Source organism: Ictidomys tridecemlineatus, chromosome 11 (assembly GCF_052094955.1).
Source record: "Ictidomys tridecemlineatus isolate mIctTri1 chromosome 11, mIctTri1.hap1, whole genome shotgun sequence".
Classification (NCBI taxonomy): Eukaryota; Metazoa; Chordata; class Mammalia; order Rodentia; family Sciuridae; genus Ictidomys; species Ictidomys tridecemlineatus.
Window position 1 is genome coordinate 104,355,108 of NC_135487.1, and position 25,978 is coordinate 104,381,085.

General features: G+C 39.7%; 1 protein-coding gene across 10 annotated transcripts in view; it reads right to left on the minus strand.

Annotated features, from left to right (window-relative positions):
- Positions 1–25,978, minus strand: part of LOC144368244 (uncharacterized) — a 37,276-nt gene that overhangs the window by 1,795 nt on the left and 9,503 nt on the right. For 2 of the 10 annotated variants that reach the window (XR_013428024.1, XR_013428017.1), the window contains one exon: positions 19,552–19,621. The exons of 4 other annotated variants lie outside the window; for them this stretch is intronic. Coding sequence is in view for 1 of the 6 variants with exons in the window: in XM_078026997.1 (XP_077883123.1) it covers positions 25,688–25,834 (147 nt within the window). In the remaining 5 variants the exon portion in view is untranslated. Of the gene's footprint in view, positions 1–19,551; positions 19,622–22,373; positions 24,103–24,675; positions 25,835–25,978 lie in introns of those variants that run through there. 4 more of the 10 variants (XR_013428027.1, XR_013428018.1, XR_013428022.1 and 1 more) reach the window with 3 other exon arrangements.

The following is a 25,978-nucleotide window of genomic DNA, read 5'->3' on the forward strand; positions in this document are numbered from 1 at the left end:
CTCTTTACTTAAGAATCTGTAATCCCACTAAATAACAGAATTATATAGCTTATATAATTCCAACCCCATTTAAGTTTTTGTGATTATTCATAAAGAGTATGACACCTGGTGTTGAAGGCCTGATCTCATCACATTTTTTAAAATGGTTGGTACCAATGTTAAATGCTAACCCCACCATTACTATAGAGGTGGTAATTAATATTACAGATATGAAAAATAGATATTAGACATTGATCTTAAGGCTGTACACCTGTTGCTATTCCTGGCTTCCCCTTCATGCTAAGAGATGCTTAAAAATGCTTGGATCACTTCAAGATCACATAATAGAGAATCTGCTGCTGAGAAATACTTCAGAGCCAAGCAAAAATGAATCTCACCCTTAATCTAGCCACATACCAGAGCCTTAATATTACTTCAACTGGTCAAATTGGGGAGACAAAATCCCTAAACTGACAACCAGACCCCAAGGAGTAACAACCAGAGGGAGACCTCGGGTCCCAACCCTTGACATCTACTCATATATCTAAAAAAAGAGAGAAGTCACAGAACAAAAATAATAATAATAATAATAACTAGTCAAAGAGGCTTGCATATGAAAGAGGAAGGGGACATTGTTTCAAATGATACACAAAGTCAAGACCTCTGAAAATAAGAGAAAACAGGTAAACAAATTTTCTCTCACCCCAAATTTGTAATCCCCGAACAAAGATTACACAGATATGGAAGCATATAAAATATTGAAGAAAGATCACAAGAAAATTGATTATTAAAATGTTCAATGAACTAATCAAGAGCTAAGGAATGAATTTAGAGAGTAACATTTCAATTAAAAAATAGAAATATTGAAAAGAAAACAATCAGAACTTCTGAAAAAAAAAGAAACAATGAATCAATTTAAAAATTCACTTGAAAACATCAACAACAGATTAGATTGCACAGAAAATAGAAATTCAGTCCTGAAAGACAGAAGTTAAGACCTTGAAGACAGGGTGTGTGTACTTGAGAACACAGTATGCAGTAGAGGGGAAAAAATGATATAACATGATCAGAATATCAAGAACTCTGGGACAAAAGTACCAAACCAGAGCATCACTGGACCAGAAGGAAACATGAAGACACAGGCTAATGGCATTAAGAATACTATGCATGAGATAGTAACACAAAACTTTCCCTGTATCAGAGATAAGACAAATATCCACATACAGAAGTATACAGGATGCCAAATGGATCAGAAAAAGAAAACATACCATAATCAAAATATCTAGCACAGAAAATAACTACAGAATATTAAAAGCTTCAAGATAAAAACATTAGGTCACATTTAGAGGCAAACTAATAAGGCTCACGTCTGAGTTCTCAATTCAGACCCTAAAATCCAAGAGGGCCTGGAATGAGATATTCTAAACTCTAAAATAAAACAATTTCCAGAAATAAAAACTTTCCATGACAAGGATAAACTAAAAGAATACATGAGTCCCAACCCAGCACTACAAAGAACACTCATAGATACACTGCACACAGAAAAACCCCCAAATAAATCCCAAACTCCCAAATAGATGAAGGCCAATATAAAAGTAATCAACTAATGAGAATCAAGACAATTAAATATAGAAAAAAATCAAACTGGCAGGAAACTACATACACATACCCATACCAACACTGAAGATAAATGTTCTAAGCTCCCCAACTAAAAGACAGAAATTAGCAGAATGGATCAGAAAACAATATTAACTACTTTATATTTTATATTAATAATATACTATTTGCAAGAGACTCGTCTCATAGGTAAAGACCCTCACAGACTAAAGGGAGACAAGGATAGAAAAAAATCTATGCAAATGGATTCTGAAAACAAGTTGTAGTGATTTTTCTCATATCTGACAAAGCAGATTTCAAGAAAAAAATTAATCAGAAGAGACAAAGAAGGCCAAGAAGGCCACTACATCCTGGTAAAGGGAATAATCCAACAAGAAGATACAATGATAATAAATGTATATGCCCCAAATGTCAATGCATCCAACTACACACACACACACACACACACACACACACACACACACACACACACAAATATTTCTTGACATTAAATCTCAGGTAGACCTAATACACTAACACTGGGTGATTTCAACACACCCTTATCATCAGTAGACAGGTTATCAAAACATAAAATCAATAATGATATTTCCAACCTAAACAACACTACAAATCAAATGAGCCTAATAGGCATCAACAGAATATTTCACCCTCAAATAGCTGAATTTACTTTCTCAACAACTAATGAAAGCTTTTTCAAAAGAGAACATATGCTAGGTCACACGATAAGTTTGGAAAATGCAAAAATTTTGATGCAATTCCATGTGTTCTGTCATGGCATAATGGAATAAAACTAGAAATCAACAGCAAGAAAAATAGTTGAAAACACATAGGCACATGGAAATTGAACAATAACCCTTTAAATGAAGAATGGGTCAAAGAAAAAATGAGAGAAGAAAACAAGAAATTCATATAGAAAAGAAATGAGAACAGACATTAACAAATAGAGAGATTCCAAATAAATAATCTTATGCTCCATCTCAAGGCCTTGAAAAGAAAGAACAATCTAATACCAAAGTCAGTAGAAGACAGGAAACCATTAAGTACAGAGTCCAAGTTAATGGAATTGAGAATAAAAAAACAATACACAGGATCAAGGCAACAGAGAGTAGGTTCTTGGAAAAGATAAATAAGACTGATAAAGCCTTAGCTGAACTAACAAAAAGAAAGACAAGACCCAAATGAAAAAAATTAGAAATTTTAAAAAAGGAAATATTACCACACTTTTAAAATTCAGAGAATCATTACAAACTATTTTAAGAATTTACACTACAATGAACTGGAAAATCTAGAAGACTTTGACAAATATATATGACACGCCAAATTGAACCAGTAAGATATAGAAACTCTAAGCAGCAAGTATCGAGTACTGGAATTGAAACAACAATTAAAAACCTTCCAACAAAGAAAAGTCCAGGACAGGATACATTCTCAGTTGAGTTCTACCAGACCTTTAAAGAAGAACAAACACCAGTCTTCCTCACATTATTACATGAAATTGAAAGTGAGGGAACACTCCCAAATACATTCTATGAAACCAGTACCACCCTGATACCAAAGCACATCAAGACACATCAAGAAAAGAAAACTACAGACTAATATTCCTGATGATCATAGAGGCAAAAATCATTAATAAAATATTAGCAAACCACATTTCAAAAACATATCAAGAAGATCATACACAGTTATGAAGTGAGTTTCACCCCAGGGATGCAAGGTTGGTTTAACACACACAAATCAATAAATGTAACTCACCACTTAAATAGAATTAAGGACAAGAATCACATGATTATCTCAATAGATTCAGAAAAGGCCTTCAATAAAATACAGCACCCATTCATATTAAAATGCTGGGAATAGAAGAAATTCACCTCAGTATTATAAAGGCTATTTATGAGAAACCCAAACTCATCATTATACTGAATGATGAATAAACTGAAAGCATTTTCTCCATAATCAAGAACAAGATAAGGATTTTCACTCTCACCACTTATATTTAATATACTTCTCAAAACACTATCTAGAGCAATCAGGCAACAGAAGAAAGTGAAAGGGAAACAAACAGAAACACAAGAAGTCAACAATCTCTGTTTGCTGGTGACATGATCCTGTATCTAGAACCATTCTCCCTATAAAACAAAAATCCACCAGGATACTTCTAGAGCTGACAAATTTAACAAAGTTGCAGAATACAAGGTCAATAGCCAGGTGTCCCTCAAAAGCTCACATGTGAGACAATGCAAGAAATTGCAGAGATGAAATGATTCTGTAATATGAGGCGTAACCAAATCACAGCATTTAATTAATCCCCATAGGAATTAACCTGGTGATAATTCTAGGCAGGCAGGATGTGGCCAGAGGAGGTGGGTCATTAGTGGCATACCTTTGGGGTTTGTATTTTGTTCTTGTTGAGAACTGTCTCTCTGTTTCCTAGTGCCAAGTCCCCACCTGCTTTCCATTGCCACACACTTCTGCAACATTATTTTGTTTCATCTCAGGCTTCAAGAAATATATTTGGCTATCTATGGACTGAGATCTCTGAAACGATGAGCCCCCAAATAATTTTTTCCTCCTCTAATTAATTGTTCTTGTCAAGTTCAATATCTTCTACTGAGGAAGAAATCAGGAAAACCATCTAATTCACACACACACACTCACGCACGCACCCATATTTGGGAATCAATCTAACCAAGGAGGTAAAAGTGATCTACAATGAGAATTATAGAACACTAAAGAAAGAGAGTGAAGAAAACCTTAGAAGATGGAAAGATCTGTGTTCTTGAATAGGCAGGATTAATATTGTCAAAATGGTCATACTATCAAAAGCAATATAGAGATTCTATGTAATCCACATCAGAATAACAAATGACATTCTTCACAGAATTAAAAATAATTTTAAATTTCAAAATCTTCAAATTCATTTGGAAGAATAAGAGACCAAGAATAGCCAAAGTGATACTAAGCAAGAAGGGTGAAGCAGGAGGCATTGCAATACCTGATCAATGACACTACAGATGAGAGTAAAAAAACAGTGCGGCATTGACATCAAAATAGATATGAAGACCAACGGGACAGAAGACAGACAAACCCACATGTTTACAGCCATCTGATAACTTGACAAATGATCCAAAAGTATGTTGGAGAAAAATAGCCTTTTAAACAAATGGTGCTGAGAAAACTGGACGTCCAGGGGAGGGAGTTGGGGAAAGAAGAGAAGTTCATTGGATTAGACAAAGGGAAATGAAGGGAAGGGAGGGGGATGGGAACAGGAAAGACAGTGGAATAAATTGGATATAACTTTCCCATGTTCATATGTGACTACACGACCAGTGTAACACCACATCAACCATACGAATGGGAAGTTATACTCCATGTATGTGTAATATGTCAAAATACACTCTGCTGACATGTATATCTAAAAGAACAACCCCCCCATATCCATAGAAGAATAAAACCAGATTCTGATCTCTCACCCTGCACAAAAGTCAAATCAAAATGGATCAAAAATATTTAGGATTTAGACAATAAAACTGCTAAAAGAAAGCACACTCTCCATCCTATTGGTGCTGGCACTGACTTTCTTACATCATTACCCTAGGGACATGTATGACTGCACATGTGGTGCAACTCTACATCCTGTACAATCAGATAAATTAAAAGTTGTGCTCCATTTATGTACAATTAATTGAAATGGATTCTGCTATCATGTATAACTATTTAGAAAAAATTAAAAAGAAAAAAAAACCTAGCGCTCAAGTTTTCACAAGTGGTAAGTCATGAAATTGAAAAATCTACTGCACAGCCAAGTAAGCAAGAGCATGACAACCACTTCTCTGACAGGGGAGTAGTATACAGAATATATAAAGAACTCAAGAAACAATACCAAAAGATCAAATAACCCAATCAATAAGTAGCTAAAGAAGTAAACAGACATCCCTCAAAAGAAGAAACACAAATGGCCAACAAATGTATCTCTAGCTTCAGGGAAATGCAAATCAAAACTACACTAAGATTTTCTCTCACTCCAGTCAGAATGGCAATGATCAAGAACACAAATAAATAAATGCTGACAAGGAAGGGTGGGAAAAGGTAATCTTGCACATTGTTGTGGGGACTGCAGGCTATCCAAGCTCTCTGGAAAGCAGTATGGAGATTCTTCAAAAAACCAGGAATGGAATCACCAAAAGACCCAGCTATCCCACTCCTTGGTTTTTATCTAAAAGAACTAAAACCAGTATATTACAGTGATACAGTCACTTCAATATTTATAGCAGCCCAATTTACAATACCCACATTATTGAATCCACCCATATGCCCATCAATAAACGAATGCATTAAGACAATGTGGATCTACACAATGGAGTTTTCCTCAGCCCTAAGTAATGAAATCATGGCATTTGCTGGTAGGTAGATGAATATGGAGAACATCATGCTAAGTGAAAATACGCCAATCTTAGAAAATCAAGGGTCGAATATTTTCTCTCATTTGTGGAAAGTAGAGCAAAATAAAGTAAGCAAAGCAGGGGATATCACAAAGATACAAGAATGATCGGTAGAGCAGAAGGAGACTGAGAGGCAGAAAGGAAAGACAAAATAGGGGTGGAAATGCAGAATTATTTTTTTTAAAGAGAGAGAGAGAGAGAGAGAGAGAGAGAGAGAGAGAGAGAGAATTTTAATATTTATTTTTTAGTTTTTGGCGGACACAACATCTTTGTTGGTATGTGGTGCTGAGGATGGAACCCAGGCCGCACGCCTGCACTACCGCTTGAGCCACATCCCCAGGCCCAGAATTAAATTTTTAAACAATGCTACATACATATACAAATATACCACGGGGAATTTCACCTTTATGTATAAATAGAAAGAACCAATCAAAAATCAATAAATAGACAAGCAAAAGGAAGATCAGTAGAGGATGAAGAAAAGGGGTGGTGACAATATTTAATAACTATAGGTGTGACTTTATAAGAAGAAAAGAGTTATGCAGATAGATGGTGGTGGTAGGTGGACAACGTTATGAATATATGTAATACCACTGAACTGTAGGCTTCAAAATGCTTAAGATGTTTGCCAGGTGGGTGGCACATGCCTTTAATCCCAGAGGCTTGGGAGGCTGAAACAGGAGGATCACAAGTTCAAAGCCAGCCTCAGCAACTTAGTTAGGCCCTAATCAACTTAGGGAGTCCTTGCTCAAAATAAAAAATAAAAAGTGCTGGGGATGTGATTCATGGCTAAGCGCCCCTGAGTTCAATCTGTGATACCAAAAAAAAAATGGTTATGATGGTAAATTATATATTTATATTATAATATTATATATATATATATGTATTTTACACAACAAAACATATTGGGAAAAAAGGCCAATGCAATTGAATCAATGAATACCAGCTTATTTACATACTGATAGGGACATACCCAGCCAAATAGCCAATACTAGTCAATCGCACAGAGCATGCTCCAGTATCTACCTGCACAGTGGTTTCCATGTAATTGAATAGAGTAGCCCCTAGAATCACATATTTGGATTTAAATGCTGGCTCACCTTACACGCCCTTTTCTACCTGTTAGTCTCAACATCCTCATTTTTAACCTACAAATAATTGTTCTTGACTCATGTGGCTTTGGTGAGGATTAAGTGAGATAATCCATGTAAATACATGGCACTGTGTGCAGCACATAGGGGTTACTTAATAAATTTTAGTTAATGTTATTATTCCCAAACCGAGGACCTCAAATTATTAGGTAGCTGAAAAGTAATTGTGGGAGAAGGCAGAGTTTGCACACAAAACATTGTGTAAAGATGAAATAAAGAGCATGACTCAACTATGAACTTATTACTGTTATTGTTTTGTAAAATACAGTTATTTAAATAAAATATCAATTCATTTGAAAATTTTTGTTGCTTTCTCTGGTGATTCTCTGAACCAGAGAAAGAAAATTACAGTTTGTTCTCTAAGTGCTTGCAATAAGGAGTCTATAAATTATTAGTATTTTTTATTTTAGAAAAGCTTCCTCAAACTTGAAGAGGTCTTCAATTAGAATCTGGTAAGGAGGAAACGGACTCTTCAAGAAGTGGTGCATCTCCCACTCTGGAGATGTTCAAACACAGACGTGAAAGAACCCGAGTCACACTGGATAGACTTCACTGTCAATGGACCATGGATTTGCTGCCTCTCAAGAATCTGCTAATCCACTGGATTCTTTCTACTCTGCAAGAGGGAAAGTAAGTTAGTCCCTATTTTTCCCTTATTGTTTCTATTTATGGATGAGGAAACTGGGGATGAGAATTTGATGAAGTTACTCAGTCACCTATGGAGTAGAGTTCAGAGCTTTTGACCCCAAATCCAGTTTTTTGTTTCATTTTTGGTTTTTTCCCTTTGCTTAATGACCTGTTTCTGTTGGTTCACTGTAAGTCTGTGTCTCCATGGGCAGCAGCTTTCATTAGATGGTTGCTCCTGTGAAGCCTCTCACATGAAAAGGGCTCAATCCAAATCTCATTGTGTGTTTGAGAAATGGTTTTTATGACCTTGTGTATACTTTTATTGTTGTACTAGTTACAGGGGCGCTGTGCTTTGTGATCCATTTGTCACAATCTACTTCTCCTAGTAATGGTAAGCTCCTTGGAGGCAGGTGCTGTTCTATCCATCTCCTGATCACTAGAGGCTGTTAGGAATTGATCAACCAATGTGCAACAACTTCAGCATTACTGAAATGTAATACAGAAGCTGAAGATTGCCTATTTAATTTTGTCTCCTCTCTGGACCATTGTTCAATATCCTTAGCATATTTTGTCATCAGAGTGATCACTGGCTATTCCTGACTGCATGTATTCTAAATGGCAGGTAAACTCCTGGAGATTAACAGAGGAGTCTACCACCTGTGAGAGTTGCATCTAAGAAACTGGGACAACCTGGGTGATGATTCTCCCAGGGAGATGTAAGTGCAAGACAGGGAGAATGCACCAATGCCCTTGGTTTCAGGTGTTTCCTTCCTACCTGGAAAGGAGCTCTTTCTTCTTGTACCCGTGGCATACTGCTCCTATCTGGGGCCATCATCTAGGTGGGAATCCTACCCCCACACTTTCTTATGCTCAGGATCACAAGATAGTTGCAATACTTTATTTGCATTAGCTTCAGGGTAAGAATAATTGCCCAATGCTCACCAATGGCAGAGCTTTGGGTTCAGAGTAAAGAAGAAGTAATGGACACAGCCACGATATTGGATCCCCCAAATCATCAATGTTTGGCACCAGAAAGCTTCCTTAGCCTTCTTTCCTTGTCCCAGGTCTCTAACTGACAGAGAACAGATAGAATGCAAAGCAATACTCAGGGCATTTATAGCATTGGACAAGCAATCTAGCTGTCCCACTAGTTGGAAGGAAGAAGGCGTAAGCAGCTTGTATTTGGTTCAGCCACCCCAGTGTTCTCTTGCCCTTATCCTTTGTGGTTAAAAGGAGGTATGAAATAGCCATCAGCTTAAATTTTAGAATGATAACAAGAATAAAAAAATCTACTTAATGCTTGACATGTGTGAAGGCTATCTCCAGGTGGAAGCTAATGCCTCTAACTCAGTCAAAAATTTCCCAGGTTGCTTATTTCAGCTCCCCCAATTCTATCCTGTTTGATCAATAACTTTACTTTTAATGTTATAGAAATTGGGTTCAATTTGGGGTTCCTCATCATCATATGTTCTGGATATGAAGTTCCCTATCTTCCTTCTGTATTATCACTACATGATCAGTCCAATGCACCCATCCCTTTGGCAATCACTGGGTGGACCCCTACAAAATGGTATGTTTTTTTCTATTACCAAGGATAGGGACTATATCATCATCATAGAAGAGGTGACAGTGAAATACCATGTCCCTGAATACCACCTTTATATTTCCAAAATCCTACCCAAAATAAGGGAACAATGAGAGAAAACCTGAGCTAGAATATCCCGATACATATTATCAGGAAGGACACTATTTTTTTTTCTTATATACACTGGAAACGAGAACAAATTAATGTCATTTGTAAAAAGCTACTTTCTTGCATATGCACCAGGACAGTTAGTTGCTCCTTGGGATGCTGGTCAAATAAGCAAACTAAGCAAGCTAATGTGGATGATGGCTCTGCTTCTGCAGCCTAACATATAATGCTCCTTCCTGAGTCAAGATGGTCATGGAACTGGGGGCACTGTGGAAAAGATATGTGTCTCCTGTCCAGCTGGTCATTAAACCAATGACCATGAGGGAGAGGAGGTGCTACTTGGTAAAGCACCATGAAGCACTGAATTGCTATCTGTCAGCCTGTCACCACTGAACTATCCATGGAGCGGTCACTGATCTTCGGTATGCCCTCTCCAGTAACCTCCTGTCTCCCATGCTGTCCGTGCACACTTTCTTTGCCTCTCTGCCACTTATCCTACATCCATGGCACAACTGGGCTGTGGATGAGACAGGGGCCATTATTAGTTTCATCCCACATAACCCTTTATTTAGAACCCATAATCATAGAGACTTTCAAAGATGCAGCTTGCATGGGAGTTCTCCCTAAAGTTCTGTTTGTACAGTTGGCCTCATTTTAGGTGATCTACTTCATGTGCTGCGAGAGGAACTCATCACATACTTTGTCTTGCCTCTCCTTTGCCCCACTTTAACTGGGGTGTGTAGTACCCTAACAACCAGACAGCCCCTGTCATCTTGAACTGACCCTGCCAATCACAGGAAGAGAATCAGAGAATAACTTTTTTGATTTATCCTGCTTCGTCTGATCATATAAAAGTCCTTTCACATTCAACCAAAGTTTTAAAATTGTAGTTTCATTAGAAATACTGACTCAGGCTTCCTCAATCTTCCTACTTTGAGGAATATCTTCTAAGGCCATTTATAACAATCATACAATATGAGGTCAGGTGATCTTAACCGCTTATTCTCTCTTCATAATTCTGGATTCTTAGGAATTTAAGGACTTGTGTTCCTGACCAGATACTAGTTTTTGAAGTTGATGGCTCATATCACCCAAGGAAGTCTAGAAAATCTAGAGTCTCTCAGTTCATTTCTAAAAGGCCATGGTGGGTGCCAATGTCTAACACTCAGTTCCTTGCAATAGCTGTCAAGCAATTGAGGGCAAGTGGCCAAGCAGCATGATTAAGTCTCTGGAACATCATTTATTGGGGAAAATCCCAGAGACTTCTCCCAGTAGCAAGTGATCCTCTAGAGGCCACCTTAAATTCAAGTAACACACAACAATCTAGCACAATCTGGCTCAGGAGGCTGAGGCAGGGAGATGGCGAGTTCAGAGCCAGTCTCAGTGATTTAGTGAGGCCTTATGCAATTTAGCAAGACCCTGTCTCTAAATAAAATATAAAAAGAGATTAAGTGGTTCAGTGGTTGAATGCCCCTGTGTTCAAGACCTGATAAAAATAAATTTTTTAAAAAAGCCTACTCTCTAAGGCTAGGTTCACCTTAAAGTAGCTCAGGTCAGAGTATTTGTTCCGAAATGGAATCCAGGGAGCAGGACAAAGACACACAGGAGTGAAACAAGGAAGACAGGATCAATACAAAAAATATACTATCAAATTGGCCACTGCTAGGAACAACTGGATGCTCAATCCCTGTGACTGTCTCCTCAATCTTACGGATTTTTTTTTTTCTGATCATCCAGGGAAGCAAGCAGGAAAAAACATGGTCCCCACATCCCCAAGGGAGATATTAACTCCTCTGCATATCTGCATCGTACCTGCTTGCATGGAAGCTTGTGTCTGAGAAGATCCAGGAAATTTAGCAAAAAGTGCTCACAGATGTCTGAGGATGGTACTATAACTCTACAAAGATGACTTAGGCATAGTCAGAACCGTTCTCTATGGTTGTAGCTGGAATTAAGAGTAAGGCAGAAAGAATTTGAAATGGTGCTAAGAAGTTTTGTCTATACATACAGAGTTCTGGGGAAAAGAAAGTATGAGTCCATCATATTATAGCCTGCCAAATATAATGTATTTGAAGTATACTTTTCATAAAGTATAGGAAATAGGCAACACTCAAAAGCAAAAGGACTCAAGGACTATGGTAGCCACAGAATGACTTTAAAATCTAATGACAAAATCAGCCATCACCCCCCCCCAAAATATTTTGCATTTATTGACACACAGTGCTAAGAATTGAACCCAGTGCTAGGCAAACACTCTGCACTGAGCCATAACCCCAGCCCCATAGTCTATTATTCTTATCCCAATTTCATTGCTTCCCTTTTAGGAATTTCAGATAGGGTTTGTATATTCTTACTGTCTTCAATTCTTTTCTTTCTATTAAACCTATTCCACTCAGGGGATTGCCACCAAGCTGTGTACTGACCTTATTGTTGTCAAGGTCATCGATGACCTACATATGCTGTCTCATTGGTCACATCTACTCCCAGATGTGCCAGGTCAGGGGTGGGTTGTGGAAAGGCCAAAGACAGAACCTGAAGATGGCATGTGAGACACAAGATTTAACAGGGAAAGCTTACAAGAGATCAGTGATTGCTCCAAGAAACGTTCAGTGACACTTCCACCCTCCTGACGGCTCACCAAGCAGCACCTCTGTCCCTCTGACACTTTCCATGTGGTGCTTTTTCCAGTAGAGACAGCCACTGGAGGAGGACACACATCCTATCCCAGTGCCATCAGTGCCAGGTCCTCATCCACTCAGAGTTTTATGTGTTGGGATGCAGAAGCATTAACTCCCTCACTATGTGCAGGAATGGAGCTTTCTACAGATAAAACACTAACTTGCCCTAGTTCCTGGTGTGCGTAAAAAAGTCAGTGTTCTCCAAAATAACATGTATCTGGATACTCTGGCTTAGGTTCCTTCTCAGTTTTCCCTTACCTTGGCTAGGTTTTGGGGAGCAGAAAGGGGGCACTGAGGGACATGGTGTTTTACTGTCCTTCTTTTAAGGTTTGGTTAATTCTCAGACCTGTTCTGCCTTGACCTAGCTATTCCATGCATTGGGCCACTTTCTCCTCCTGATCTATTTCTTTCCTTGTCTCTGTTGGTTCCTCATCTTCTCCCAGGCCTCTGAATGGCAAATGCTCAGGGTTTAGTTCTTACATACTTTCTTCTCCCCATTATTTTCACTTCCTTAATGATCTCAACCAATCTATTGACTTTGAATAACCAACTGTCTCCAAAAATGTTGTGTCCAACTCTCTATTCAACATCTAAACTCAGAAAGCCAATGAAAAGGAAAGAAATAGATGAAATTCAACACAACCAGAACTGAACACCTTTTCTTCTCCCCAAACTCACTCTGCTTTTGGCCTTTCAAATTTCTGTTAATGACAATTCTATTTGCAAATTCTTAAACCAAAATCTTGGAATTATACATTACTCCACCCTCATCCCTGCCCACATTCAACATATAATCCACAAGAAAATCTTGCTATCTTAATCTTAAAAATGGTGCTTGCATGTCCACCACTCCTGACCACTTCTACTCTAGTCTGAGCCCCATCTCTGCCCTGGATCATTGCAGTCACCTCCTGCTTGATTGGCCACATTGATCATATGAAAATTAAATCAGATCAAATCACTCTTTCACCTAAAAACTTTCAAAGACTCCTTATAAATTCCAAGAACAATAAAAAAATTCTTACAATGACTTACATAGTCTGAAACCAGAGGTTGGCAAAATATGATTCTTGAACCTTATTTTGGACCAAAATATGGTCCTTACTTATTTTTGTACTGTAGCCTGTGAACTAAGAGAGTTTTTTAAACGTTTTTATTTTTGAGATAGGGTCTTACAATGTTGCTGAGTCTGGGCTCAAATTCCTGAGCTCAAGACATCCTCCCACCCCAGCCTCTTGAGTAGTTTTGTTTTTGCTGGGGATCCAACCCAGGGCATGTTAGCCAAGCACTCTATCAGCGAGTTGGTAGCCTCACGTTTTTAAATGGGTGAAAAAAAAATCAGACAAATAATATTTGATGACACACAAAAATTATTTGAGTTTCAAGTAGTTGCAACAGAGATTATATCGTCCACAAACCCTAAAATATTCAATATCGGGTCCTTTAAAGAAACTATTTGCCCCGCTCTGCCCCAATCAGCCTTCTGCTGAGCACATCTCTCATAACCTTCCCCTTGATCCTCTCCCTTGCTCTCTTTCCTCTAACCATCTGTCTTCTTACTATCACTCCTTCTCAATGTCAGGAATTCTACCCTTGGGCCTTGCATGGCTCTCTCTCTCTCCCTCAGTCAGTAACACCCACCCCTAGATAGTCAAAGGCCTAACATCTTCACTTCCTTTCTACATTTGTTCACGCAACTCATGAGGCCCAGGGCAAATGTAGGACTTCTTGTTCAAAAATTATTAAGAATTCTAAGATACCACCACAGAGCTAGCATTAACCAAGTGCACAGGCCCCATGCCTAGGAAACTGGCCCAGTTCACAGGTCCTCTTGTTGGCTCCTGTGTGACCACCCCTTAAAAGCTGCAATCCCTTCACTGGCATCCCCAGGCCCCCTTATTCTCCTCTAAACTTTTTATAGCAATTTTCAGCATCCAACATAATATATGGCTTATACAGCATTCCTTCTGAGGATGGAAAATGTGAGGTGGCTAAATATGAGTTCCATGTGGGCAGGGATCTTTCTCTTGTTTCCTCCATGGCAGTGGTTCAAATATTAAGAATAGTGCCTGAAATATAGTAGGTGCTCAATATATGTTAAATATATGTTCATATATGATTGTTAAATCATATATGAACTTCATCACTCTATTTTTATGTTCTTATTTTAAATTAAAACAGTTAAATATATTTTATTAAAAAGAACACTTATACTATCATTTACAAAATTGTTTGCCTGGCTATCTATTTTTTCACTTGTACTTAAAATAGCTAATGTTTCCATAGTATGAACAAACACTGATTACTGGGGTCATAGTCCAATGATAGAGCATTTGCCTAGCATGCATGAGGCCCTGGGTTAAATCCCCAGCACTGCAAAGCAAATACTAAGAAATACAGCCCGTGGAATGGAACCCTCTAGAGAACTGCTATTTTTATTTTGTAACCATAGTCTTGTTTGACATTTTACTCATGTATATGTATTATTTTGACCAAAAATTTAAATTTAAAAAGAGATAAAGACTGAAAGTTGAAAAAATACAAGTTCTCAGACTGAAAGTGAGCTTGAATACCAAGGAGGAGCAGGAAGAGGAAGAGGAGGAAGAGGAGGAGGAGGAGGAGGAGGAAGAGGAGGAGGAGGAGAAAATCTCATGATAAAACTAAAATAATGAAACTTCAGAACATTGAGTATGAAGATAAATGGTGAAAGAAGAGGAAAGGTAAATGGATTAAACTGACACAGACTTTAATGAATCTTTTCTTGTCTTCAAAACCCCTAAGACAAAGCTATTTGGACAAGGTACACTATTCTCGATTATTGGAGATGTGGTTTGGGTGGTAAATGAGGGAAAAGCCCATCATGTTTAAATCTGTCTTGGTGATTTTGTTCCAGTTGGTGTGCTCTCTTGTGCAAAACTTTGTGAGTGTGTCTATCTGGCCAGATCTGTGTCATCCCGGTGGTCCTGACCACTCATGTGAGTTACAGTGTCTTCACTGAGAGTTTTCTTGAATTCTGCTGAGTAAAAAGTACTTTCATTGGCAACACACCTCCTAGCTCCAGTCCTTCTATGTGTGTCATTAGCAATTATTGTTTGTGGCCATCCAGCATCTTGGCCCCAGCTCCCCCCATGCAGCTTCTTGTTCTGATTTATCTTTAGTCTTCTTCCTTCCTACATTGTGTGTGATTGGAGCAGCTGTCCTAACGTTGGTAAGTTTTAAAGTTCCCACAGCTCTAGTTACTCCCCTAGGAGTGAAGCCCCTGATAGGAGACTGACTACTTCATCTATGGCAGCCATGGGCTGTTTCCAGTAGAAAATGTCTCCATCTGAGTTCACCAGTAGTCAAATCTCTCTAGCTTTCCTTTGACCACCAAGCAGGACTCCAATTGGCAGCCACCTGGGGAAGCTAGCACTTCCTATTAATGATTGTCATCCCTGTTCCAGGAATAACAAGACCCTCTGCAGTACCCTGTGACGCTTGTTGGCCCTTTGGGCATGTCACTCTGGAGGTGGATGTGTTTTGTGTAAACAGTTCTTGAAGGTTAAAACATTTTGTCCCTGGCTTCTTTCATCATTTACTTGTGTTTCAGACCCATGAAAGTGGTGATCTCATAGTTTCCCATTCCAGCCAAGGCATAGGGGTCATCATCAGGCCTGATGCCCAGCAGGCCTGGCTGGTACTGGACCCAGTGGGTGAAAGAGCATGTCAGCTGGTAGGCGGAGCCTGGACCCAGAAGAGGCTGAGCAGCTATCACAGAGAAAGCTTCCTGGGATTTACAGGTTTCTTAAGAAACCACACATTTCCTAACAACTTTCTCATCTAAGTATCAAGGGGAAGGTGAAGATGAACATGAGAACTTTAGGTATTGCAGTAAATCCATTATTAGGAGGCACTTCAGAGATGAAGACCTCTCTTAGAAATATCTCTGTCCCTCTAAGAGAGAAGTAAAGAACTTAAGAAATTATTGCCTTTAGCTGCAAACATTAAAGATGATGAGCCCTGGTTTGGATGGGTCCTAGTCCCCTCTGCATGCTAATAGCAATGACTAATGCTTACTTTGTACTTAGGGACTAAGCATTTTCTTAGAAATTATCCTACATTCACTCATAACTCCTTACCCTATGAGGTAGACATTATTCTTTTTCCCTTTTACCAGATTGGAAACTGAAACACAGAAAGAATGATAGCATAAATCTCTTTAAAATTTGCAGCTGCATCCCCCACCCCATGGAGTAAATGAGCTGTTCCCTAGGAGTCCAGAGAGTCCTGGCTTCTGGTTTGGATTCTTCCAGGAACTCCCTACATTACTTGGGGCAGGTCATATGGTTTATCTCTGCCATGGCTAAATGGACTGTGAGTAGGGTGCTAGTGTCTCCCCTGTACAACCCCAGAGAAGACTCAGTAAGATAATGGATTTAAAAATGCTTTCACCAAGAAGAAGTAACTCCATAAATGCTTCACCATGTTATTTTTTTATTGTGTCATTAATTTTTAAGGACACCATCTAATTGGTTTTAGCTTTAGGGTTGTAGGCCATTGGTCCCAATCCTTTAAACTTGAGCTTAGCTATCTTGCCTCACTGGGAGGGCCTCCCTCCTCTCACCTCCCCCCTCTTGACTTCATATCCCCTCCTCTCCTGAGCTTTGCTATGATTTCCTGTAAATATTGATATTGGCAATGCTCACAAAGTTCAAATCTATTTAAGAACGCATTACTGATAGGGAAATAATACTATCTTGATTTCATTTTACAAGAAGAAAAGATTCGACTCAAGTTTGAGAGTCATATTAATAAGCTCCATTGTGGAATTAAAAATGTTTTATGTATAGTGGGCTATATTCTCTATTTGGATAGTGAAGCAACTAATGGGCTATTTCACTCCCTCTTTGTCAGGCAGAAGTACTGATAAACTTTGCATCTGTTCATTCTTTGCAGTCATTTATTCACATGTTGTGAAAACACAGATCCTTACTTAAGCCAAGATGAAGAGGATGGTGGCCTACTCTTTTTTTTTCTTTAAGTAATTTTATGGTCTACTCTTTTTTTCCCCCAAAATTCATTACCTCCTTTCCTTCTACTGATTTTCCTATTGCTATTCCTCCTACTTGGTCCCAGCCCTCTACTCAGGAGCCAGCCTTTGCTGGTTTCTAGGTGCTCAGGAGGCTCTTTCCCTCTATAACACTTCCCTGGGTTTGGCCTCAGGGCATCCACCATAATGGCCATCCAACCTTGAGCCCACTGGGTGGCACCCTAGGTGGTTCTTTTCCCTAGGCCAACACCTTGCTGGTATAACTGTGAGTGGCTCCAAAGTTCTGCCACTGAAGATCTCACAGGATAGTCTTTTTGAGTCCTCTGCTTCTCTGATCTCCACAAATCACAGGTCACTTAGATCTCCAATTTTCTTCATTGATCCAGGAGTTCCCCCTCTTCTTAAGACCTTCCATTCCACTCCCAATCACTGCCTTTAGAGCTTGTCACTGTGACAGTGTGTCAAAACCTCCTTCTTTTCTAAGCCTGTTCTATATGTGGCACCAAATAAGTGAGTTAAGATGTAATGTCTTCCCATTCCCTCATAAAGATAATCCTTTCTCCTTTCCTGTCTTCAAGATTCCACAGTCTTCCTTAACTTACCTTTCTGGCTTTACCCCCTGTTAGCTCCTTGTATACTAAATTGTTCTATTCTTCATGCTGAAAACAGTCTGACTTCTGACTTTTTGCTCAGACTATTCCTTTCATCTGGAATACATAATACAGTACCTTTCCTCCTGCACTCACCTCATCACTATCTTTAAAGACCAAGCTCTAACCTGTTCCATGATGAACCTGTTCCCTGATCACAGCTGGAGCGGACCACCTTCCTCACCTCTGCCTCTTTGGCACTTTGTTTGTAGCATTCAGATAACTCATGGCTTCTTTTTAAAGGAATCCTTTAAAGTGTGGAACCAGTGGAAATGGCCACATGGATGGAGGTTCGAGTCCTTTCTACTTTCAAATTTTTCCCACCACCTGGTAGGTATGGGAAATTGGAAAGGTTCTTTAATCTCACTTTTCTAATTTATAAAAGTGAGATGCAAATGTCTACCTTGCACGACAGTGTTAAGCACTAAAAAATATTTGTCAGAATCCAGAACATAATAAACAACCCACAAATGAAAATCATAATTGTAGAATAGTTGTACATGTGCCTTCTCTTCCATAGGACTGAAACTGATCCGACCAATGTTAATTTCCATATCACACCTAAAATCTATTTCCTAGACAAAATAGGATCCCCAAACAAACATTCTCTGAACACCAAGTGAATTGATTTTGGTAGAAGTAACTGTTGCAAGTATTTTACATACAGTAAAACAGGCTAGTGCAGGGCCATTTTGGGGAGCAGTGATCTTCTAATATTTCCAAGTCACACCCTGTAGAAGGATGCCCAGATATGCTACCTGTCTTAGTTAAAGTACGAGGAACTGCAGGACGGATTTCAGTTGAGTATGCAGTTTGAGAAGGGCTGCTGTAGGGCTAAGAGCCATGAGTGGGACACCTAGACACTGCGTGCACCTGGTACACCTGCAGAAAAGCTAAGCAGTTTCTCTCATCTTGACACTGACCTCCCCCATCACCACTGGTCCCTTCTGTGTTTCTTTCACTGTGTTTCAGAATGCTTAAAGGCTCCCTTACCCTTAAAAGAAAAAACAGGTGAGTTAGGGAGCACTAGCAGTACTGCTAGTGCTGAAGCTGGTACCTTGGGTCCCGGACTCTGTTCTACCTCTGATTCATTTTCAGTTCCAAATCTGTACAAGTGCATTGAGTTTCTGAGTCTGAACTTACTCCTATGCCTTAGAACTCTCAGGTGAGCTCAGGGAAGTTTCCAGTAGTTCATGGCAGGTCAGTAGAGGAGCTGTTCTTTGAAAGCCTCCCAACCCTGCTATGGGTTTCTAGAAAGCCCATGGAAGGCTGTTAATGTTTCTTTTATTCTGGACTCTCTTTCAGTGGTAAGGGCAGAACCCCAGGCTGTGATTCCAAAACAAGGCTGCCCCTATCCCTCTGAGGACTTGAAGGGCTAGGATCACAGCAGTGGTGGGGTAAGACTAGGGACAAGGAATACAACCTTTAACTCAAGTCTGAGGTCATGAAGGAGAAAAAATCCTGGACTTCGAAGTCAGGAAAGGTCTAGTGTGAGCTTTACTATTAACCTGCTGACAGCTTTAAGAAAGTCACTTAAACATATAAGAAATCGAAATTGGCTAAATACTGTAATTACAAGTCAAAGATTACCAATGCATTTTCTTTTTTAAGAAAACATTCATGTATATGCTGCTTATAAAAGACATATCTCGGGGCTGGGGATGTGGCTCAAGCGGTAGCACACTCACCTGGCATGCGTGCAGCCTGGGTTCGATCCACAGCACCACATACAAACAAAGATGTTGTGTCTGCTGATAACTAAAAAATAAATATTAAAAAAAATCTCTCTCTCTCTCTCTCTCTCTCTCTCTCTCTAAAAAAAATTCTTAATAAAGAAAGACATATCTCAAAGACACAGCAAAATTGAAGTAAAAGAATTGAAAAATACATCATGTAAACACTAAGAGAAGGTTGGAGTAGCTCTACTGATATCCAATAAAGTAGTTTTAAAACAAGAAACATCCCAAGAGATTAAAAAAAAGAAAATTCATAATAATACAGGGGCCAATCAAACAGGAATATATCACAATTCTAAATTTCTATGTATTCAGTGTTCCCAGCTTCCAAATAGATAAAATAAAATTTGACAGAACTCAGGACGGAAATAGACAAATTCACAATCATGACAAGGGATTTTAAAGTACCTCTCACAGTAACAGAATAAAGTAAAAGCTAATAAGTATCTAGATCTGAACACATCATTCATAAGTGATGCACAAAACATTATATAATAGTTCTACAATTCTCTTCAAATGCATATGAAAGAATGAAGGAGGAAAGGACCTTTGTTTTCAGAGAGCTTGCATCATTTAGAGCACACACAGTTGGAAAATAATGAGGAGCTACAATCTAGCAGGTAGTACTCATAACGTGTGTACAAAATACAGCTGAAAGTGTTGATTTGCAAATGATAAATCAGACAGGAGATATTTTTTTAAAAGGCTTCTTTTTGGTAAAAAGTGATTCACAAGTTGGAGGGAAGAGGAGGTGCAGCCCCCAGCCTCTATAATCTTAGAGTTGGACACTGAAGTTCACAGTAAACCCTGTAGAAATGCACCTCCATCAAACTATTTATTCATTCCTCAATTTAATACTTACCTAAGATACCTAAGTATGTCAGGTACCATGCAGGTGCTTGGCAATAAAGACACAGTGCTCATCATGACGGGTATAGACAGGGAAAAAGAAAATTATAGTCTGGTAAATTAAGTGCTACAGGTTAGCCCCAAAGAAAAGGAATCCAGCATCTAGATTTAAGGGGTTCAAAGGAAATGACCAGAGGTAGGAGGAGAGAATTAAGAAAATATTTCTGAAGAGGACTTTTTAAAATGATATTGAGGTACAATAAGGACAGCAGAGACACATGGGAGTGAGGCAACCCAGAAAAACAATGCAAAAATTCACCATTAAAAATAATAGAATGCCTCTCTTATGCTGATGAGATGGAAAGATGTCTGAGGAAGTGAAAGAAAGCAAGGTACAAAAGAGTATGCTTCTGTATGTATAAAATACAGGAAACAGGATCAATAGATTATTCTGAAAAAAGGGGACTACAGGACAAGTGTGAGCAATTGGAAGAACTGGCCCCAGTACTTTTTAGCTCTTTGCCTTGGAAAGTGCAGCTGCTTCCCCTTGAACCTGGGCTGGTCCTATAATATGCTTTGATTAATGGAGAGCAGCTGAAGTGAAATGGTGAGTTCTAAGCCCTGCGCTGAAGAGGCTGTGCAACTTTTACTTTCAGATCCTTGGAAGCCAAGACTGCCACGTGAGCACATGAGGGATGACAAGAAACGTGGCTAGTTGCCCCTAGTCATCCTAGCTAATCCCCAGAAGTCAAGCTATATAGTTGACCACAGCTGATCACACATGCATAAGTCAGCGTAGCCCAGGCCAGAAGTATCTACCTCATCCCAGCTCAAACTGCAGACCCACAGAATTGTGAGCTAAATAAATTGTTGCTGATTATTTTTTTAATTTTCACTTAAAATTTTTGAAATTGTGTTTAAAAAACACATAACATAAAATTAACCCATTTGTTTTTAAGTGTACAGTTCAGAAGTGTTAGCTATGATTACATTGTTGTGTAACAGATCTCTAGAACTTTTTCATCTTGCAAAACCAAAACTCTATGCCCATTAAAAAAACAACTCCCCATTTTCTCCTACTCCCATTCCTGGTTGGCCAATCTACTTTCCATTTCTCAGGTTTTGACTGCTCTAAATAGCTCATAAAAGTGGAATCAAAAACTATTAGTCCTTTTGTTACTGGCTCATTTCAGTCAGGATAATGTCCTCATGTTTTATCCATATTGTAGCATGTGAATTTGTTGCTATCTTAAGCCATTACATTTTGGAGTGGTTTGTCACACTGCAAAAGTTAACTAATGCAAAAAAGTTAGTTACTGAGTCTTCAATCTGGTGTGTATTCCACACTTACAATATAATTTAGTGTGGAATAATCATTGATCAAGTGCTCAGTAGCCACCTGTGACCAGTGGCTACCATATTGGTCAACACAGCTCTGGAGAGACCAATAGAGAGCTAAAACCTGCCTTTCATTTTATAAGCTTCCCATAGGTCTCCTTTGGTTGGTTGCATTTTGGACTTAAGCCCTCCTTTTCTCTGTAGGAAGCATCCATCTTTGTGTAGGGGTGTCATTCCTCACTTATACAGTGCTATGTTTATAAAAATTCTGGAAGGAAGTATATTTCTGGCCTTAAAATCTAAAATAAGTATTCTGCTTGTCTTGTTGGTTTGTTCTGACTTTATGGCCATTATAAATTGTGTAACAACTTTCATTTCCTATTTATCATTGACTATTAAGAATACAGAATCAAATTTGTGATTTGTATAGGGTAGCCTTTCCCAAAGTGTGCCTAGTTTATTATTAGTGTGCAAAAATCTAGTGTTTAATAGAAAACATTCTGTGAAATGTTTCTAGCAGCTAATGGAAGACACACATTGAATCTACATGGTGACTCTGATAGCATTATTTTTTAAATGGACTGGTAACACAACGATAGTGAAGCAAGTGGGTGTTGATGGGAAGAATAGTGGGTAACATTGAAAGATGAGGGCTTCAGTCTTTTGCCCTTTCTTGCTGGAGATGGTGGGGACAGCCCAGCCCCTACAACAGGACAGATAGTGGTGGCCTAACTGGTGTCCTCAGAACCATGTATTGTACTACTCTGGAGAGTTTCCAAGGGGCAGACCTGGCACTCCTTCCAGCCAGGTCCACACTGTGTTGGGAGAGAAGTGGGAGAACGGAGGAAACTAGATAATCCTGAAATTAAGTAGACCACCCCCTGAAACAGCTAGATGGGTCCCTGCTGTCACCATGCTTTAGAGGAAGGCTTGGAAAACTCTGTGAAAGGCCAGATAGGAGATATTCTAGGCTTTTCAGTCCTCATCATCTCTGTCTCAGTTTCTCAGTCTGCCATTATAGAGAGAAGACAGCCACAGACAATAGGTAAAGAAGTTGGGCATGGCTGTGTTCCAATAAAGTTTTACTCCTGAAAACAGGCAGTTGTCTGAGTTGGACACATAGGCCATAATTTGTTGAGCCCTGCTTTAGAGTTCTTCCACCTGCACCCTTCCCCATGAGGTGAGAAGACTAAGGGCAGTCTGAAACCCACATGCTTTCTTTTCTAAACCAGGATCCAGGTACATAGGATTCCTGCCCCAATAGCACAAGTAACCTGTGCTGCTAGGGCCTGCAGAGGCCTTTTTCTTCCCTGGGTTTATCATCATGGAGGGTGGACCACTTACTAGTGTGCTCATGCCTAGCCCAGAGGCTCTTCCTGTGTGTGTGTGTGTGTGTGTGTGTGTGTGTGTGTGTTGGAGGGTCAGGTGTAGATGAAATTTGGATGTAAAGCTCCAGATGTCCACAAGTATGTGCATGAGGCCCCTGGTCTGTAAGACAGAATGAAGGTGGGAAGAGAGGGAGTTGTGTGGAGCTAACAGCTGAGCACAGAGCTGCCACATTCTGGTGCGGAATTCTGCAATCTGAGAATTCTAAATTAAAACTTGACCTTGAATGTGTATCTACTTCCCTCTGTCTATGCCAAGAAAAAAAAAAGAGTCAAACTGGATCTTCTAGGTTGTTGTGCAGTCAAATTTGTTCGTGTAGGACTGCAAGCCATATTTTAATAATATATAGCTTTTTTGGTATTTAAACAGATGATAGAAAGCCTCCATTTGTTCTCTATCCCTGTGCCTAACAAATAGTAAGGGGTAGGACAATCTGATATCACAGCATCAAGGATTGCAAACACGAGGCCACATTTGATGGAGAAAAATGATGTTGTTGATTGTGCTGGAGGGCATCAAGTCAACAGCTACAGGAAAACAAATCCAGGGCCAATCCAAGGTCTGAGATAAAGTCAGGAAAGACTTCCCAAGGTCTGGGATAAAGTCAGGAAAGGCAGGGAAGAGAGATCTGGAGGCCAGTATGGAGGGGAAATCCACAGGAGAATTCCTACAGAGGCAGGAGGCAGCAAGGTCACTTTGCCTGCTCCATTTTAATTTAAGCCTGGAAGGAAAAGGAAAATTCCAAAGGCCAAGTCACTAACCTGATGCCTGAATCGAGTTGCTAAACATTGACTTCTCAGAGGTAGAAGGCTGTTCCTAATCATGTAGCCAGGATTTCTCAAGTGGCTGGACCCTTCTAGACAGCATAGTCAGTCCTCTTTGGTTATCTTCTGTGGTGGGCTCTAGCCCTCGGCTTCTCCACCTTCTGCCCTAGAACCAATGCATCTTTGCATGTCTGGTTGGCCAACAATAGCCATTACCCCCACAGGAAGCTACAGGATGCACCCAGGAGCCTGGGGCTCAGGGATGGAGCAGCAGCAAACCACTGGCTTCAGGCAAGAGCATATCAATAATGATCATTGGACCTCCCAACCATGTAGACTAAGTTGGGAGAGGGAACACTAGTTAATGGCTGAGATAGAATTCTCAAATTTACTCTGATTTAGAAAATTAAAAGAAGTTGATGTTTTTGTTATCAAAAACTATGGTGGCATCAATATTTATTCCCACTTTATGTGTGAAGAAAGTCCTTAGTGCACACTGCATTCAATAAATGGGAGCCACAATTATTTTTATTATCCTAAGAGGCTAAGGATGCCTACCAACAGGATGGAACCAGCCTGATCAATAAGAAAACAAGGCAGTTAAAAAAGAGCATGAGAAAAGGTCAGTCCAAATCTGTGAAGATGATCCCCCTTCCCTGTCTACTGTGCCTGGCTCTGCCCACCTCTCTGCTTTGTTATGCCAGATTCATGGGACCCCATTAGACTTCCAGGAGCCGAATCCGATGCAATCACACAAGAGTCTTTTTTGAAAGCTTGAGCCTGGACTCACAACCGTTCCCAATGCAGCGGTCCCAGGGAGTGAGTCCCGGTCCTTTGTTCAGTTTTGAGGGATAGTCTATGCGTCACAACATCATACAGCAAATAATTCCATACTGCGGGAAAAATCAAACAACAACTCTTAACGTTGATTAGTACATTCAATGGCGGGAACAAGTTGGGTAGAGGTGATTGGTTAATACAAGAGGGGGATTCCTTTGAACTGATTGGTTTAGGCCACAAAGGGTGTATGTGCTAAACTACATGGTTTCCCAACATGTTATCAACCACCATAAACTACTGGGGGGTCATCTGGCATCCCAGGTATTTTCCCTGACTCATGCTGATTGGAGGTTGCTAGGGGGGTTACTTTAGGTCCTCACCTATCCTAACTGAGTCAGCAACACCTGACGCCACAGATGTCTCCTGTTATTTACAGACAAACAACTCAGCAGGGTGGGTATGTGCTTAGGAGTGCTCTGTGGGTTTTTCCAAGGACAAGGGTCACACCCCCTTCCTTAGGACAGGCCTTGAGGTAGAAGATGCTGTTATTTATTCATTTTTAAAAATGGACTCACATTAGTTTCTCATTCCCCCCTTTGTCTAGAAACTTGGGAACCAATCATGGTTCCCTCAGTTGGGGGTCTATTTGGGCAGGCCCTACATCTTGTTAGGATCCTCCTTCTGGGTCTAGGGCTTGATAGTGGGTATGCAGAACCAACATCTGAACTGTGTTGACTCTGTCCTTGATGAAATCCACTAGCTTGTTCACAAGTGGTCCTACTAAGGTTGACATTAGAGTAAACAGTAACCCTCAGGGGACAGTCTTTAACTTTCCAGACTCACTCAAAATTGGCCTCCTGACTCCATTTACCTATCGACACTGTCTATCTATTTCTGGCTTCATTCCCCATCTAATTTTAGGAACTCCTTATTGCTGTAAGGAGAAGGGGCGATGGCTCCTTCTGGCTGCTTCAGAGCTGATATTGGGCGTCGAACATGAGGGGGCTCGACGACATGGGAAACGATGTGGAGGACGTGAGTTCCCTTTTAGAAGTCAGTTGGGTTTGAAGTCTGGTTGGGGAAGAACAGGTTGTAAAGTCATCTGGGGATGGGTGTTTCTATGAGAGAAACAAAAACCATGAGTACTGAATAAATGTTGCAGCAGCTGGAACATGTCACTGTATAGAAGTTCCCTCACCAGGCTTTAACATCCCCAGTTGTTACACCAGGATGCAAGAAAAGACCACTGACTCTAATTAAAA